This window comes from Rousettus aegyptiacus, unplaced genomic scaffold, assembly GCF_014176215.1.
Source record: "Rousettus aegyptiacus isolate mRouAeg1 unplaced genomic scaffold, mRouAeg1.p scaffold_m13_p_2, whole genome shotgun sequence".
NCBI classification, from domain to species: domain Eukaryota; kingdom Metazoa; phylum Chordata; class Mammalia; order Chiroptera; family Pteropodidae; genus Rousettus; species Rousettus aegyptiacus.
The window spans coordinates 161,531,183-161,549,404 of record NW_023416295.1 but is presented as its reverse complement, the minus strand read 5'-3'; the positions used below and the strand labels follow the sequence as shown (position 1 = coordinate 161,549,404).

The 18,222-nt window shown below is 41.4% G+C and overlaps 1 protein-coding gene across 11 annotated transcripts in view; it reads right to left on the bottom strand.

Annotated features, from left to right (window-relative positions):
* Positions 1 to 18,222, bottom strand: part of ANO4 (anoctamin 4) — a 322,241-nt gene that overhangs the window by 97,698 nt on the left and 206,321 nt on the right. For 9 of the 11 annotated variants that reach the window (XM_036237351.1, XM_036237354.1, XM_036237349.1 and 6 more), the window contains one exon: positions 7,579 to 7,710. The exons of 1 other annotated variant lie outside the window; for it this stretch is intronic. In XM_036237351.1, the coding sequence (XP_036093244.1) occupies positions 7,579 to 7,710 (132 nt within the window). Of the gene's footprint in view, positions 1 to 7,578; positions 7,711 to 7,899; positions 12,093 to 18,222 lie in introns of those variants that run through there. One more of the 11 variants, XM_016127022.2, reaches the window with a different exon arrangement.

Below are 18,222 nucleotides of genomic sequence, written 5' to 3'. Positions count from 1 at the left end.
GTAGTCACTACTGCTTTTATCGCAGTCAGGGGGAGGTTACAGAAAATCTCCAACCCGCTGGCCCTTCAGCAACTTTCTCCCATTCTTAGCGGCCCTCACTGACCGAGCACCATAATTTCTATGGTAAGGGTATACTTGGGCACCAAGAACAGTGTCTTTTTGTTATTCCCTAGACTTTATTTATTTTTTATTAGTCCTTAGCTCACAATATAGGAGGAAAAAAAGAATACATTTTATGTCAAATGGTCTTTTTAATACTGCCCATTTCATATATGCGCATAACACGTGGTGTGATGCATGCGTTGAATATCTCGGGGTCAAGTATTAGTCCTGATGGCAGAATTTAATGCCACAAAACTTTGGATAGGGAAGATGGTCTACCAGTTAGCAGAACTGAGACCAAAAAGAAATCAAGTCAGGGGTAAATTCAAGTCGGATATGGAAACCACAAATGAGTGACTAGTTGACTTTTTTTTTTTTTCTTTCAAATTTGCATCTGGATATTCTGTATTTATGAGATGAGAGACCCTGACTCTGGGGCCCCAGCTCCAACCTCCAGCAGTGGCAACAATGCCAACTCTGCCACATTCTGTTACGTCTCATAATCATTCCCCAGGTGCCACTTGATGCTGGAGACACAGTTCCTGGTCCTCAGTGGCCCAGTCTAGGAGGGTGAGAAAGGCATGTGAGCAAATTTCATTTTTAAGAGGTCTTTTTCTAATGCCCATTTCATGTATGCACAAGACCTACACTGAAATGTTTGTGTACAACCAAGCTTCTATATGTAAGTTATGCTGAGTTATATATGGTATCTATTTTTTATGGCTTTGTAAAGCTAGAAACTTAAAACTATATTTATAAATACATTCTGTCACTTGGATGACTGCACTTGCCCCTAACTGGTCCCTGCTTCTACCCTTGCTCTGTATGGTCTGTTCTTAACAGAGCAGTCACAATAGTACTTTTCAAAAGTTCAGTGAGAACCTATCATTCCTCTGTACAAAGCCAAAGTCCTTGCAATGGCCCACGAGGGTGTATATAATTGGCCTTCCTCTTCCCTCTAACGCAACACTACTGCCCATCTTGTCTCCTTGTCATTTCTGCTCCAGCCACAAGGGACTGACTTTTCCCCAAAATACACCCTGATGTTGTTTGCAGGTTAGGGCCCTTGGCCTGGCTGTTTCCCCTAGCTGGAACTCTCCCTCTCCCTCCTTACCTCCTTCAAGTCTTTCTCCAGTCACACCTTCTCTCTGAGACCTAACTTGAAGAATATAAACAGTCTTTTAAAAAATGCAGCCTGCACCCTCACACCATGCCAGCCTTCTCCATTCCCTGCCCCCTACTCCTCCTCCCTCTCTTTCCATAGCATTTATCATCTTCTAACATGCTTTACAACCGACCTAAAAAAAATAATGTTTGTCTCAGCACTACTGACATTCGGAGCTGAGTAACTCCTTGTTGTGTGGGGGTGGAGGTGGGGGAGTTGCTGCCCGCACATGGTAGGACGTTTAGTAGCATCGCTGTCCTCCCCCCGGGCATGACACATGTGAATGAGTGAATGAGTGAATGAATGAATGAATGAATACCTATTTAAACACACGCGCCCACAGCAAACATAAATTTCAGATTCTTCTACTAGGAAGTGGTCAACACTTAATTTTACCCCACCTTTCGTGGGTTTTCATAAAAGTCATGGTAATGATAGAAACAAAAAATACAGAAAGGAATATTTTCCTACCTGTATCGAGCATAAACATTCTTCTGAAAGGCAATTTGGAATTAATCTATTTCTTGAAAGAATGTACTGCACATCTATTTTAAAAAGCAACGTGACTCTTTTCCACATTTCTTTTTCTCTGTCTAGTAGCATAAAACCTTTATTAAGAGTATTGACCTTAGAAAGTGTCTCCAGGGTGTTACTGCTAATGCCATTTTAAGAATGAAGGGCAGTGATACTGAAACAGGCCAATATTCACAGGCAAGGATGTGAAGAGCAATAAATTAATTTTTAAATGGACTTGTCTGTCATAGGCATCAGATTTGACTAGAGTTTAATTTATGTCAGGAAGTGGGTGTTCCTGTCTAAAGAGTGTCACATGCACCCTTCAGCAATGGTTCTCAAGGAGAAAGTGGGGTGTGGTTTTGCAAACACCCCACCACTACTACTAAGGAAAATTTAGCGATGTCTGGAGACAAATTTTATTTTCACAACTAAGCAGGGAGGGAACTGCCACTAGCATCTAATGGATAGAAGCCAGGGATGCTATTAATCATCCTACGATTTGTGGGACGGCTCCCCACAACGAAGAGTTATTCAGCCCAAACTGTCAACATTACGATGATGGAGAAATCCTGCAGTAGAATGTAATGCTTAAGACTGTGGGATCTGAGCCTCTGTCTGAATTTGAGTTCCTGCTCCAGTCCTGAGACAGACGACTTAGTTGTTGTTCAGTTCCTGGTAGATTAGTTATCTTGGCATCTCTCCGATTAGGGGTGATACATGATTGAGGTCTGGCCCATGAAGTGTGTAAGTGTTGTACTCCACATCTAAGCCTGGCCTATAAAAGCTTCCTACAAAACCACTCATATCTCTTCTTCCCCCTCTATCGACTAGATGCAAGGGAACTAGGGCTTGGCAGAGTTACTAGATAGAAGTAACTTGGGCACCAGAATGACTGCATGGAGCAGAGACATTCTTCCCAATGGTGACCCACACTAGACGATGGAAATGACAAGTAAACTTCTACAGTGTTAAAGTATTGATGTCTGGGAGTTGTTCAGGCAGGCGGACAAGCCTAGCTGTGTGACCCATGGCAGGTTCCTTTACCACTTTGTGCTTCATTTTCCTCAAATTGTGTCTGGCATCTAGTAAGAGTTATCCCATCAGTAGGCTCATCTTTGGTGATACCATACCAAATGACCAATGATAACCTAGTTTGACTCACAGATGTGCATTCCTGCAGGTTTGCTTTTATTGCCTCTCAAACATGGATATATGTTCAAACTGTACACTAAGCTATTTGTTTTTCAATCTGTTCTCAACTTTAATTTTTCTACAATATAGTTCAAAGATTTATAATCAGATTATTCTGTGTTGTCTTTTTTACTTTTATCCTCCTCCATTCATTTAATAGATAAGTACTGAGCATCTCTTATATGCCAGGCATTGTGTTAGATACTGGAGATAGAAATGCGAGCAAAAACAGACTTGGCCTATGGCTCCATGAAGTTCACAGTTTACCTGGAGAGTTTGGCATTAATCATATAATACCCACATAATTACAAAATTTTGAATGGGGAAAATATTACATGGGAAGCATGTAGCTAAAAGATATTCAGCAAGGGGACCCTGTCTTTGGAACAATGGGGGGAGGGCTTCCCTGGGAAATGTCCTTGGAGAATTTTGAAAGATGAATAAAAGTAAGGTAGGTGAAGGGAGAAAGAACTGGAAGAAAATTCTGGAAAACAGCATGTTTGTACGTGTCTGGATCACAAGTGAGAGGTGGAAGGCAGTGAAGGCAGGTAAGGCTGGAGAGGAGTTGGCAGTGTGGCCAGGCCATCTGAGGCCTCGTTTGTCATCTCGGTAATTCTGAGATTTATTGTTGTTGTTTTTTTTAAATTGTTTATTGGGGTAACACTGGTTAATACAATCATAATTTTCAGGTGTACATTATCATTTGACATCTGTATATTCTATTATGTGTTCACCACCCAAAGGCCAGTCTCCTTCAGCTACCATATATTTATTCTAATGTTTTTAAACGGGGTGTAGCGACATGATTGGATGTGCATTTTGATAACATTCTATACGCATTTGCGAGAACGGATTGGACGTGCGCAAGGACAGAACCAGAAAGACCTGTTATCTTAGGTCTAGGTTTTAGAAGTGCGATAATGATGGTAGAGATAGAAGTTGCTGGATTAAAGAAACACTTAGGATGAAACATCACCAGCGCTTGGAGATGTATTAAATGTGGCGAGTGGAAGTGAGGGAAGTGTCTATAAAGCTTCTAGACTATGGTTTCATTAGCTGTAAAAATATCGGTGCCTTTTATTGGATAAGGGACAACGAAGGTGAACCATGCGAGAGGAGAAAATGTCTTGAATTTAGTTTTGAGATGAGTGTACAGTGAGCTAACTTCACGTCATCTTTCTTCTTTACTCACGTGATTCTCCTATTTTCATCTATTCACTTAGTTTCTGTTTTAACAAATCATTAGTAAGCACCAACAACGAGATTCGAAAACGACGATACAAACATAGCTTTTCACAGGGCTTAGTCTAGGATAAAGCAATTTAAATGAATGGTACTATTGATTAGGCACTATGATGGAAAAAAAATATTACCAAGACACAGAAGGGCACGCCTCATCCAGAACTGGGATGGAGGCTGGGAATCCTGGAATGATTCCTGAAGGAAATGTCTCTGATGAAACCTGAAAGAAGGAAGCCTCAAGGGAAGGGTACTCCAGGCAGAGGACAGAGCACGTGGAGACAGGGAACAAGAACGCACAGCGAGTTAAGGAGATCAAAGCACACGACCTGGAGATGGAAGCCGGAGTTAGTGAGCTAACTTAGAAGTCTGGGTTTTATCCTGACAGCAAACTATTTGTAACGTTCTTTCCCACTTTGATCATTACTTATTAAACTTCCAATTCTCTTGTTTCTTTTTCTACTACATTCATGCACACCCACACACATCATTCTCTTTTTTTCCCCTAAACAAACACAATATCAAACATTCTGCAAAACCAAGAAGTCACACGGGGTTTTGGATTCCATTTGGAAAACCAAGAGATCATGTTATAACCCCCAGAGCTCATTAAGCAGATCCTTCTGATTACTTTAAAGCTATTAACATCACTCTGAAAGCATCCTAAGGGACATTTTTTTTCTCATTGCACAACTATTGTTTCCAATTTGACAGCCAGCGTTCCTCAAGCCTTAATTCCACACATTCATTAAAGGGATGTTGTTCATATGGCATGACAATTCTCAAACAGAAAGAAATCTCCACTGCCCATACCATTCAAGGTCTTGTCTAATTTTTCATCTCAGGATAGAACCGCCTAAGTTCTCTTCTTGGTCCCACTCAGGTCTGGTTCTTAGGTTTTGTTCCAACTGTCCCTCTGTATTTTCCTCCTTAGTTCTCCTGTCTTGAAAGAAAGCTCATGTTCCAATAGTCACTCTCTTTGTTCAAACTATAATGCCAGGTTTTCTCACACCGTATACCCATTCACAGAAAACTACCTGTAGTTCTTCAAACACTCCATTATAGTTCATGCCTTTGTCCTTTTATACATACGTCAGTCTCTCTTCTTAAGATATGCTTCCCCTTTACCTACCTGGACAAGTGTAGACCCATCTCAAGCACTTTCTTCTTGTGACCAGCCCTCGTCTCTTACCAACCTCCCATCAAATGTGAGGAATGCAGCACTAATACTGTTTATTATTATTTTAAGTAGTTTTCTGTCTTTACAATGCAGGGTCAAGACTGTGTATGCTTTACTTTTATATCTTCTGTACCAAAACAATGCCTGACAGGAAGTAGACACCAAATGAGGGACCGCTGAATGAATCAATTATTCAGCGCATGAACACCCAAACATGCCGAAAAGGCTTCTCAAATGTATGAGGGAGATGGCTGAATACCCTTTTCCCACCAGCTATCATCTTTATTTATCATGTATTTTTAAACCCTTGTAAAGATATGATTCTCGGTTCTAATCCCTAGAGATCCTAATGGGCACCCAGCTGCTTCTGACTTCAGAAGCCTGCTGAGAAACTTTGTTCTAAAGGAAAAATATCAGGAAACAGAGTGGGCATTAAAATTCGTAGGAAATTTTCCTTTTCCATTTACCTATATCCCTTTGAAGTAAGACATAACCTCAGGTGCGCACCATAGATTTCATTGGTTCCTCTATCCATCTATTCAACTATCCATCCATCTCACTCTTCTTCCATTTACCTGTAGGTCCTTGAAGTAAAACAAAACCCAGAGCACGCACCATAGAATTCAGTGAGCCCTCCATTTATCTACCTGCATATCCATCCCTCTATCCATCCATTCATCCTACACTGTGCTAGGAGACCCTCCAGCACTGAGCTAGGTACCCTCTCAGGCATGGGAGAAGGGGAAATGTGCATGTAAATCAGACTCTGTTCCAGAAGCATTTAAAACCAAATGATCACGCGTGTGAGAAACTTCAAGATGAACACCACAGGCACAGTGAGGATTTAAAGTAACAGCAAGAACATGTCAGCTTTCATCTGTCTTTTCCTCTTAAGAAAACGCCCATAAGTCCTGATCTCTGAGTTAGCAGGAAGTCCCTCTGAGCTCTTATTTCCTGCGGAAGATTTAACTAGGATTTCAAGGTCAGGGTGGGAGTCTCATGTCTTCCTCAACGACTCCTATAAATGTTTACATAACGTGGTTAGGCTGTCATTATTCTGACCCGCGGAGAGATCCTGGGTTTGGCTATTTCAGAAGCGTACTGAGTTGCTTCCCTTGCATCACACATTATACATTTTGATGCAGAACATCTATTTTTGGTTGTTCTTCTCTCCTTCGCTCTCTAGAAATCCGCAGACTTTAACTGATTTTCTGTTGCTAAGACATGCCCCCAACTTGCACTCCCTACAATTTGACAAGTGCCATTTGGTTTATTTTTTTCTCAAAGTTTGCAATCTATTTTTTTTTTTTTTAATCTATCACTCCTTTCCACTCCTCAGGTAAGTCATTTTCACTGAGACTGTCCCTACGGCTGGAACAGGGATAACCTGGAATTCCTGAAGTCTGGCAGAGAGCGAGGCTGGGCCAACCTGATTTATCCCCACTTTAAGAAGCTGTTTTTGCCTTTTTTTTTTTTTTTTTTTTTTAACCATCTTTGGCATGCTTTTCTCTCCTACCACCGACCCTGCCATCTGGTCATGATTTCTTGTCATCGCAGAAGCTTCAGAGTCAATTCTTCGTCACTTCTGCAAGTCCTCAAAGGCTCCATTATTTAGCCAAATTCCCCTGCCCCCTGACCTGACACACACACACTCCCAATTTCCTTTTCGGAGACTGTATGACAGATCAGCCCAGGAAGCCAGCTGCTACGTGATGTGGCTTTTCTTGGAGCAACTTGGTAAGTTGCTCCAAGAAAAGGGAACTGAGAAGTGAACTAATATGTAAACAAGCCAACAACCCTTTTCAACAGAAAAAGATGTGGACCAGCTTCTCTGTCTGCTAGCTAGGTACAGAAGAGCCTGCAGGGGGCTTCTGAGTACTGCAAGCTGGCAGAGACACCAGGCAGAAGGAGCCTCTGTCTCTGAATCACCACAGAGAAGGCCATTCACCCAATGCACATATGAACATGTGTTCTACCATGTTAAGCCACTGAGATGTGGGGATTGTTTGTTACGGCCATTTGTTTACCCTGACTCAAAGGAATATGAACACTCACAGGACTCTGAGGATAAGGCCATTTATGCCGTTCTTTCCATGTGCCAAGGAATCAAAGGCATGCAGGAAGAAGGCTCTCCCACAACTGCACATCCTCGGTAGGACAAGGGCTTTCAGAAAGCAACACTCACTGATGGATCCTTTGCTGGCTGAAAGGGGCAGTGTAGCAGTCATTCTCCTCCAGGTCTGGCAGTGTCTCCTTGTCCAGCCTCATTGGCTTCTTAGGTAACCATCTCCGAAACCTGCTTATTTGTTTATCGATCCTGTGGTACATAAAAGGCAAGACCAAAGGGTACAGTATGTCAGCATTGCCCCGGAACAGGCAGAAAGTCTCCACGAAGCCACGATTACGTCACCACACACTCTGGGCACTCTTACTGCACTCATGATTCCTCACCTCCTACCCCCTGCCCCGTCCCCCATTTTACAGACAGAAAGAAGAGAGCCACAACTTCGGCGTTCTTTTGAGTTCACCCAGCTGCTCCAACGTCATTGTCTATGAGACAGCAGCCATGAGTTATGCCAATAAATGACCAAGGAATCCCAACAAGGCTGGAAGGGTCTAGACAGGAAGTTGTCAGTCTCTTAAGCAAAGTGGCAGAGAACTTAATTTTTTACATTCTGTGGATTTTTTAGAAACTCATTTTGTGCTTGGAAAATGTCTCCATCATCTCTTGGTTAGGAAAGAGCTCTAGCTGTATTTAGCTTTGAGCAAGGAGCTGACAGCATGTCCCAGTGGGCTGACTGCAGAGAGCCCGACGTCAGCATTTGCCTCCTGCCTCTCACACCTTCCCTGAGCAGCCTCTCAGCAGACGGCAGGCTCCTTATCTTTCGCTTCTCTCTATTTAGTGCAACCCTATGGTTCTCATGATGCTGGGGCATCATGACACATGTGTGTCACTCCGGCTGGGCACACAATGATGTCAAGTCAAGGAGAACAGAAGTATCCTAAAAGCCAGTTTTTCCCTGGCTACCTCTCATCCCCTACGACTTTTACTGATGAAGAGATCTGGCTTCAGAGTGACCAGATTCTCAATCACTCACAGCAAACTACTGGCAGGAGCAAAAACCACAGTGGAGTTTAAAATGATTATGCTACTTCAGGTATCTATATCGTGGGAAATTTTTTTTTTTCCCCAAGAGCACATACCGAATAGCATCTCTGTGAGGTAGAGTGACAGGTGCCATACCCATGATTATTTAGCCAAAATTATCCAGCCAGTGAATAAAGCCAGAACTAGAATGTAGATTTTGGACTCTGGATTTTAGGTATCACTCCATCAAAGTTAGGTGACAACGAAAATCTTCACTTAAGGGCTACAGAAAGGATGGATTCTTCAGGAAAAGAAAATTTAAATGCCTTCTAAGTCTATTAACTGAAAACACATGGAATCTGGGCATGTCTTATTTTTTTTTTCAATTAAAAAAAATATTTACATGGCAATTTATCCTTTTCAGGGAAACTCCCAGCTGAAGGTATTAGTTATATTACCAACCAACTCAAATTAATTAATTATTTATTTATTTAAAAGATGGTGAAATCTTTTACTATCTCTTTTATGCTGAACATTGTTTCAGCCTCACCATGATCCAACTCTGCTTTCTGGTGGCCATACATTTTTCAGAACCCCTGAAAGTTCACACTGGAAAGAACCTCACAGCTTCTCTAGACCCTTCCTCTGAAAGAGGACCCATCCCCACCACATAGGCACACATAGGAGTAAAGATTCTACCCAGGGTCTTGTAGCCTGAAAATCATAGGTGGGAAGGGCCCAAAGCCCCAAGGAGGAGAAAAAGTTCCCATCTCCTCCATCTTTCATCCTTCTGGGCATCCCCTCCCACTTGGGCTCTTTAAAGATACTTAAAATACACTGAGATGATAAGCTTGCGAGAGGTGGTATGACAGTGACTGAGAACATGGGGCTAGAGAACCTTGATTCAAATCCTGACTCTGTAAATATTAGCAGTGTGACCACTGGCAAGTAAGTTATTTAACTTTGCCGTGCCTCAAACATTTCTTTATCTGTAAAATGGGCATGATAGTGATACTCAATTCCTAAGGCTATGATGATTAACTGATCAATATGTATATAAAGTCTTTAGAACAGTGTTTGATATACAGTAAGCACTGGGTATTATTATTATTCTTTTTTTTGTTTTAATAAGAATTTGAGAAACCAGCTTGCCTTTTAACATTCTTTTGTTTTGTCTTTTTCGATTCAAAGTTAATTATGCTTCACCAGCATCTAACACTTGCCCAAGTTCAATGATTTAGTCCTTAAATGGACTCATAACTTAGACTTCCTAGTCTAATCTGATGGCTTTCCCCACGGCTCTTGGCTTTATGTTGTCCGATTGCCTTAAAACTCATTCAAGAATGAGGACACTTGCATGGCGACCTATGGTGCTGATCGTGTTGTAGTATATACAAGTACCAAATTATAATAGTATATACCTGAAATTAATACGGTATATAAAACTTTTATCTCAATAAAAAGTAAGAAAGAGGACATTGGCTCAGAGGCTTTTCATAACAGCATTTTTACCTCCCACACATCTCCAGTCTGCAGCAATCATCGGATTACAATTTGCAAAACTCACATGCTTACAAAATCTGGGCTCTGCATGCAATGACTATGAATTAAATCCAGGTGGGTACAGTGCTCAGTGTGGATAAACACAAATAAAGCTGTGAAAAATCAGGCATAAATACTCTATAGGAACGAAGTGGCAGCTTGCAGCAACCAGCCTACAGACTGCAATTAAATGAAAGGTGGAAATGGTGCAGAGATTGAAGAACAAGGTAGTGAAAAATGATTACTTAATCGAAAAATAAATAGAGGCGAAAAGAAGTGAAAACGGAAGGGAGGGTGCTTGGCATGGTAGAAGGAAGCTGGGCTTTGTAACGGGGGTATCTAAATCCTGGCTCTGTTGCTCATCTGCTGTGTGACCTTCCATAAATCAATCACCTTTCGGAGTCTTATTTTTCAATGTTTTTAAAATGGGATCATAAATCATCAGCAGCAGCAGCAGCAGCATCCATCATCATCATCATCATCATCATCCTGACCTTGCAAGGCTGCTATGTGGATTATAAAAGATGGTATGCATGAAATGCTTCAGAGAAATTATCAGGCAGATAGAAGTGTTATTAATTACTTCTTAAGGACCATGGAGGTTAATGTAAAAGTGACAGAAAGTAGAAGAACTGGGCTTTTAAACACTGTCATGGAAGAAAGATATTTGAAAGACAGCTTGAAATTAAAACCCCTGAGACACTAACTAGGAATGGGGGAGTGTGGACTGGCCTTCTTTGGAGCAAATAGGAAGATGAAGCATGGATTGTCCAGGTTCCATCACACACCCTGGTCCATGCTGTGAGCTCTTTACGATAACAGAAAACAAATACTCAAATGTGGTCAGAAGTTCGCGTTCTCATCCGACTTGCAGAATGTCTCTCCCACCAAAGATGCGTACACCCTAATCCTCAAAACCTGTGAATATGTCATGTGACATGGCACAGGGGACTTTGCAGATGTAAGGTTAACGACTTAAAAATAGGAACAGCATCCTGAATTACTCGGGTAGACCCAATTTAATCCTACGAGCCCTTTAAAATCAAAGAACTTTGACTGGAGATAAGAGAGATGAAGCAGAAAAGGAGGCCAGAGAGATTCAAAGTGTGAGCAAGACTCAACTAGCCACTGCTGGCTTTGAAGATGGAGAGAGGGCCAGAAGCTAGGAGTGCAGGCAGCTAGAAGCTGAGAATGACCTTTGTCTACAAGCCAGTAAGGAAAGAGACCTTCAGCTGCACAGAGTTGTACTGTGCCAGCAACCTGAATGAGCCTGGAAGCGATTCTCCCTACAGCCTCCAGAAAAGAGCCCAGGCTGACCAATACCTTGATTTCAGCCTTGGGGAACCCTGAGCAGAAAAACTAGTTAAGCCCCTATCCCCTGGACTTCTGACTTGCAGAACGATGAGATAATAAATTTGTGTTGTTTTATGCAGCTAAGTTTGCAGGAATGTGTTACAAGAGCAATAGGAAATCAACACACCTCTCAAAACAGCCTTGGTCTGATCTTCCCCTGGAGACGTGGCCGCAGCTAGCCAGGCTCCCAATGCTGGGGCTGAAGTTCCACATGCTGCCCCTGCCTGCCAGTCAGGTGGCTCTGGGAACAAGGGTATGTCTCTCTGCGGCTGGATGACAACTGGCTGCTCTTCCACAAGTGCACTCCCATCCCAACTGTGCTACATCACTGAGCACCCCCTTCTACCATACGAAGAAGAAATATAGTGAAAAAGCCACCAGGCTAGAAAATATGAGACTTGTTAGGTTCTTGATTGTCATTGTATGTCAGTGTGGCCTGGGACAAGCTTTTATCCTCACTGAGTCTTTAGTACTCTCATCTCTAAACGATAATCTATCAGATGCTATTTACATACTTCATATTGGTGGTGACTGCGGCAATAATAATCCTGGCCGTATTGGTCTAAACACACTTGAGTTAATAAAGAACTTCCCTTTTCAAAATGCGTAATGGATAACCTTTCACAGAGAATGAAGGACTTTGGTGTCGATCAGAAGCAGGTTCACGGCCTAGCTGTACAGCTCACCAGTAATGAGTACCATACTGAGCAGGTGACTAAACCTCTCTGAGCTAATCAATATACTCACTGCATAAGGCAGGGGTGAGTACTACACAAGATAATATCAAGTGTCTGCACAATACCTCAGATGTAAAAAAAAAAAAAATGTTCAATTAAGTGGTGGTATCTAGGATAAAAAAAGGCTGATGATAATAAAATTTTTTTTATGGTGACTTTGATTAATGAAATCTGGTAAGTTTCAGTTGTATGTTTTAACAGTAAGGCATATATATATTTACATTGGACAATAAACTTTTATAGAAAGAGCTCTCCATGAAAATTCTAGACTTGGGATTGATTCTCATTTGTATATTGAGGTTTGTGCTTCCATCTTGCTTCTAATAAACGTCCCTAAACAGGCAATCGTGAAATTCACTTAGATATGTAAAAGTCGAGAAACCAAGCAACCAGGAAGCACCCCATTTGTCTCTTCAGTATAGGAGTGAGGCTTACTTAATGAAGTCCCCACTGATAGGGAAAAGAAAAGAAAAAAATGTTGGCTTAATGATTTAGCATTGATTCTGGTTGGTTACATTGTCACTCTGTTTCATTTCTGCCACTTACTGAGTAAAAGCCCTTGAACAGAATACACGGGCCAATCAATAAAGAGAAGATGGATCACCTACTTGGGCACTTTCGACCCTAAGTTGTCAAGTTAATATGTGCCCTAAAAGATGAAAACTTTTATAGAAAGTTGTGGTAAGTTAAGGGTCTTCTCCATCAAAAAAAAAAAAAAACAAAAAACCTGCTGGTTCATCGCAGGTGAGGTTCTGAGTAGCTGGAAAGAGCTGGCAGCACAGCCCGAGCACACGGGCACCGACTTGTCCCCACTGTCATGCCGTGCCACCCCAAGGCATGCCTTGCAACCGTGCCTTGGGGAGGTTGTGCTGAAACCTCTTTGACCCTTGGCTCCCTCAGCTGGAATGGGAAGACGAGCCTATTAACCTTAGGAGTGGTATGATGAAAGCAAAGGCCATGCGCAAAGGAGTCCACGACCCACGTGCTACCCTGTTGGGAGGCCTTTATAAACCACCTACTGGGTGCAGAGCTCCTACTTCGATGCTGTGGGTATCCCCTGAAGAAACAGAAGACAAAGCCTTTCCCTTGAGCCGCTAACCATCCAGAAGGGAGTTTGTACTAATGACAATTTAATTAGGCTGAATTAAGTAGAACTGGCTACTTCAGAGACACCTGCTTTTCCCCAGACCAGAAAACTATAATAATAGCATCACATTTTGAACAGTTAGAGTACGTTTTCAGGGATAATATGCCTAGAGGGAACACAGATGAGGGTTGTTTTTTTTTTTCCTTTACGGAGATTCCACACACAGCCCCACATTGCAGTAAATGAAGCCTGCCTGGACTGGTAACAGTTAAGACACCAACAGGCTTGGATTTCTTTTTCCTCTTCTTCAAACCAAGTCTCCTGGAGATAGTTAGGCATTGTTGGAAGTTAATACGATTCTTTTTAGGTCACAAGGCTACTAACTGGGGCACAGCCTAAATACCTATAGAAGAGTCCAAAGGCTTTGGAACATTTACGTGTATTATTTTTTAAAACAAGGATGGAAATATACCAGCCACTCTGTCATCTTGCCTGCACACTCACGTGAGATTACAACCGCACTGCCCGTACCATGCGGGAGGATCCGCTGCAAAGGCTACCTTCAGACCAGATGTGTACGGGGGAGTGGAGAGAAAAGCCATGAGTGGTGATGAGACTTAAACTATAAGCCACCCACAAGGAATCAGATGTGTTACTTTGTAGCCACACCTTCTACAGCTACTGTACTATATGGTGAAAGCAAAAAAAAAAAAAAAAAAAAAAAAAAAAGGCAGAAGATAAATTCCCTTTCTTAATTGAATAGATAACTTCTAATGTCTGTTAAGTCTACCCCAAAATAAATGAAAGGAACATTTAATAAACCAAGTACATGAATGAAAAGAGCATTTACTACAAAAAAATTTTTTTTAAAAAAAATATGCGAGTACACTTTATGGGAGTCAGGTGACTTTATATAATATAAGATATTTGTGAAAAGATAATTTTTCTCCACCTACTCAGAAACATCTCTTATCCTTCAGGGAGATATGTTGGTTTCAGAAGTCTTTTCATGAATTAATAAAATGAAATACCACTTATGCGGATGAAATTAAAAGCTAAATTAAATATGCATATTTAGTATGATACGAGAATTTGAGAATAAAGTAAGTCAATGTTTTATTACTGGTGTATAGCCAGCACAAGTTTTAGATGTGACCTTCAATCTGTAACATCAGACTTGGCTACGAAGAGACAGGTACACTTCATCATCAAAACCAGCCTGTTCTGAGGTGAAAGGAAGAGTTAAACTAGATATGCAATTTTTTTTGACAAACTGCACTTGAAAATTTACACCAAATATTGAGCTTCACACAGTTTTACCATCACAGTGATGTCCAAAACTTAACTCTACGCAATGAAGCTCGAGGTCATTGTGAATCGGCGCCATACCACTATAGTTAGACTTCTCCTCCCCACGACCCTCCAAGTCTTCCAGTGCCTCCTAATGCCTAAATTCTGATTTATGCACCTGAAGTAGCATCAACTTTTTCAAGCCAGAAATTAGTGTTGGGTAAATTGTTTTTCAAGTTCTAGAAACAAGGATTTTCCAAGCTCTTAGTCACTCAAAACCTCCCCTCTATACATATGGAGGACACATTATTGGTCATGCGTTCCACAGTCTCGTCTGCTTATTTTTTCCTGACTCCTCTTCTAAATCCTATGCTTTCTCCTTTCCTCTACCACAAAATGTATCATAGTAGTGAACGCTGACTGCCTCGGATTCGTCAGGACCTCGTTGTTCTCCACCAGCTGGTTTAATCTGGTTTCCATTACCCTCTGCTCTGTGGACATTTCCAAAAACGTAGTCCCAGACCAGTAACCTCAGCATCACTTGGGATCTTGATAGAGAAGCAAGTTATTGAGCCTCACCTCAGAAACCCTAGGGATGGACCCGGCAACCTGAGTATTAGAAACCGTGCTGATGATTGTGACGTGCACTAAAGTTTGAGAACCACGACTCCATGAAGACTGCTAGCATGATGGTTACCGTGGCAACCAAAACCCAATTCTCATCTCTCATCAGTAGCTGAAGAACGACCCTTCATGTGGGAATTCATTCCTGGTACCTTAGACACTGCTCTCCCTTAGTTCTCCTCCTACTTCTTAAATTGCTCCTTTTCATCCTCTTCCCATTTCTTCCTGTCTCCTTAATGCAGATTTTCCAAGAAGTGGCTACTGGCTCTCTGCTCTTCACTTGCTACACCCTGCACTGGGAAATTCCATCTTCTCCATTGGATAAAGTCATATATTTATGCCTTTGATCCCAAAATTTTATTCTTTAGTTTAACCTCTGGCTTCGACTGTTTTCCCATCAGCTCCAAAGGCCTTCGGGGCATTAACGCCTCAAAGACCTTCTGTGAGTTATCACACAGAATTATTAAATGAAGATCATCACCTTTGTCATCATTCCTATCTCTCTTCTGGGTTTCCATTCTTTTTACTTTCAACGGCATTTTCCAAATCCCTTAGCTATGGAAATCTATTTCACTTCTCAACTCTCAATTCCAAATACCTGCTAAGTACTAAGTCTTTATGTCTATCATTTCACAATGTTTCTCATGCACTTTGTCTTTTTGCTCTGTAGATTATTTTTCATCTATCTAGAGAGTAGAACTATAATCTAAATGTTCTTCAGAGTGAAACCGAAAGAGAGAGATTACAGAAGAACTTTCTAACAGTCAGAGGTACCCACAGATGTGTTTGGGAATTCTGTCTCAAGATATTCAAACATGGGCTAACTGACCAAACAGCACAGGTTGAAGTATGTGATAGAGGTTGGACCTGATAACATTTGATACCCTAGCCAACCTTGAGATAACACGGTCCCTTTTATCACCATTCTCTTTCAAGCCCGCATTGCCCACCCCTACTTCACAGTGTGAGCAGATGTTTCAGCCTCAAGCCTGACACTTTAGGCAGACCTGGTTTTTCTATGCTTCTTTTCTCTGTGACCTTTCTCCCCATTCCACTCCTCACACATATGAATGGAGATTATTTCATTCACTCACTCCACCTACTATTTGCTAAGTGCAGGAAACAGAGTTGGATGAGCTATTCTTGCCTTTTGGACATCTACAGCATAGATATAAGGGGTCAATGGAGAATAGAGAAAAGGCATCATTTAATCTGGTCAAAAGGCCTAACCATGTAGGCTGAGTATTGAGGACTGAACAGATATTACCTTGGTGAACAAGAGGGGAATCTTCCAGATGGACAACTAAATACAAAGCACATAAGCCTGAGTAAGCATAATGTTTTTGGAAGCCATGAGTGGTTCAATATGGATAAAGCAAAGAGAGATGGTAGGAGAGAGACGAATGAAGACAACTTATAAAGGGCTGTATTTTAAGAGGAAGGCTTTAACTTAATTTTTTCACCACAGGGAAGCCAACAAGTGACATGATCATATTTGCTACTTAGAAAGATGACTAGAAGAGAGTTTGGAAGAGGGTCAGAAGAGAGGAGGAAGATAAATTGTTATAAAATAGGCAAGAGGTGATGAGAGCTCAGCTAAGGCCATGGGGGTAGAAACGCTGAGTAGTGTTTGGATTCTACAGGTATTCCTGGGGCAGCACCTGTGGAACTCAAAAGACTGATTACATGAGGGAGCACATCATCTAGAATGGCCCTTGGGTTTTAAGAGAAGTGACTGTGTGGGTGGTGGACAAGGCCTGCACAGGGAATATAAATGGAGAAAATGACAAGTGAAATCAGAACAGAGTTAATGGACTAGTCACTCGAGGGCAGAAGAAATGAGAGACTAGAGGAGGCGGATAACAAGTGTAGAAGCAGAAAGGAGGTGTGAAAAGATATGAGGTTATTATTATAAATGGTACATATAATAATCACTGCTACTATTTATTGAAGATCTACATATTAGGTACTAAACCTCACACAAACTCTTGAGAATAGTGATTAGTATCTTCATTTTACAAATGCAAAAAACTTAGGCTAAAATATGTGAGGAAATCTGCCCAAAGTCATCCAGTACCATGATTTAAAGATTTATGCTTAATATTTAATGAAGGCTGTTTGGCAAATCTGAACAAGAGCAAGCCTTCTCCCCACTTCTCATTCTTGTAGGCATCTGGAATGTACTGCATTTAACAGACTGAAACAGTATGGACAGACAGGATATTTCCACTGTGACATGAAAGTTGGGAGACTCTGTTCTTCATCTTATTGTGTTTAAGATGTTATGTGATTTAAGCTTTAATTCACTCCATCCATAATCAGGCACATCCTTAATTTAGTGTGAAGGTAGATATGGACCTATCACAAAGACCAGTGGTTTTCAAAGCATGGTTCCAAACTGCCAGTATTAGCCTCACTTTGGAAACCTACAAGAAATGAAAATTCCCCAAGACCACCACAAACCCTCTGTGGGGCCCAGTGATCTTTAACAAATCCTCCAGGTAATTCTGAGGCTGGCTGAAATTTAAGAGCTACTGAGGACTACTGACATAGGCTAAAGAGTTGCATAAGGCTTTTATAGTATGTACACATTACGTGACAAGGGACTAATCTAAATCGTGATGAATTCAAATGCCACAGCTACTGCCTAATGAATGCACTGCAAAGGGAAATCGCGGGAAAGCATAACAGCTTAGTTCCTTTGCATGCCAGTTCTCGTGCCATACTTTGTTCAGTGTATGTGCATTTGAGTAATACCACTAGGAAAGACCAATTACTCTTTTACTTATCACTATACATAGCACAAATAGAGTGAACTTGAATCTTAAAACCCACAGAACTGAACTAAGTATGTGATTTTCAGGGAAATGCAGTGACGTTCAAGTTTAACCATCACCTCAGCTCAGGGTGAACGGTCACAATAGACCAATGAGAAATAAGACTGCCAATCATCACAACACAATCAAAGTCAAGGACACAGCACAGCTGGTGCTTCTTCTTTCTCCGTAGCTTCTCGACAAACAACAAAGAGAAAAAAGTTTGGGAAAGATAGAGTACAGTAAGAATTTTTTTTTGGTGGGAGTGTGGAAAAAGAAAAAAGAGGGTAGG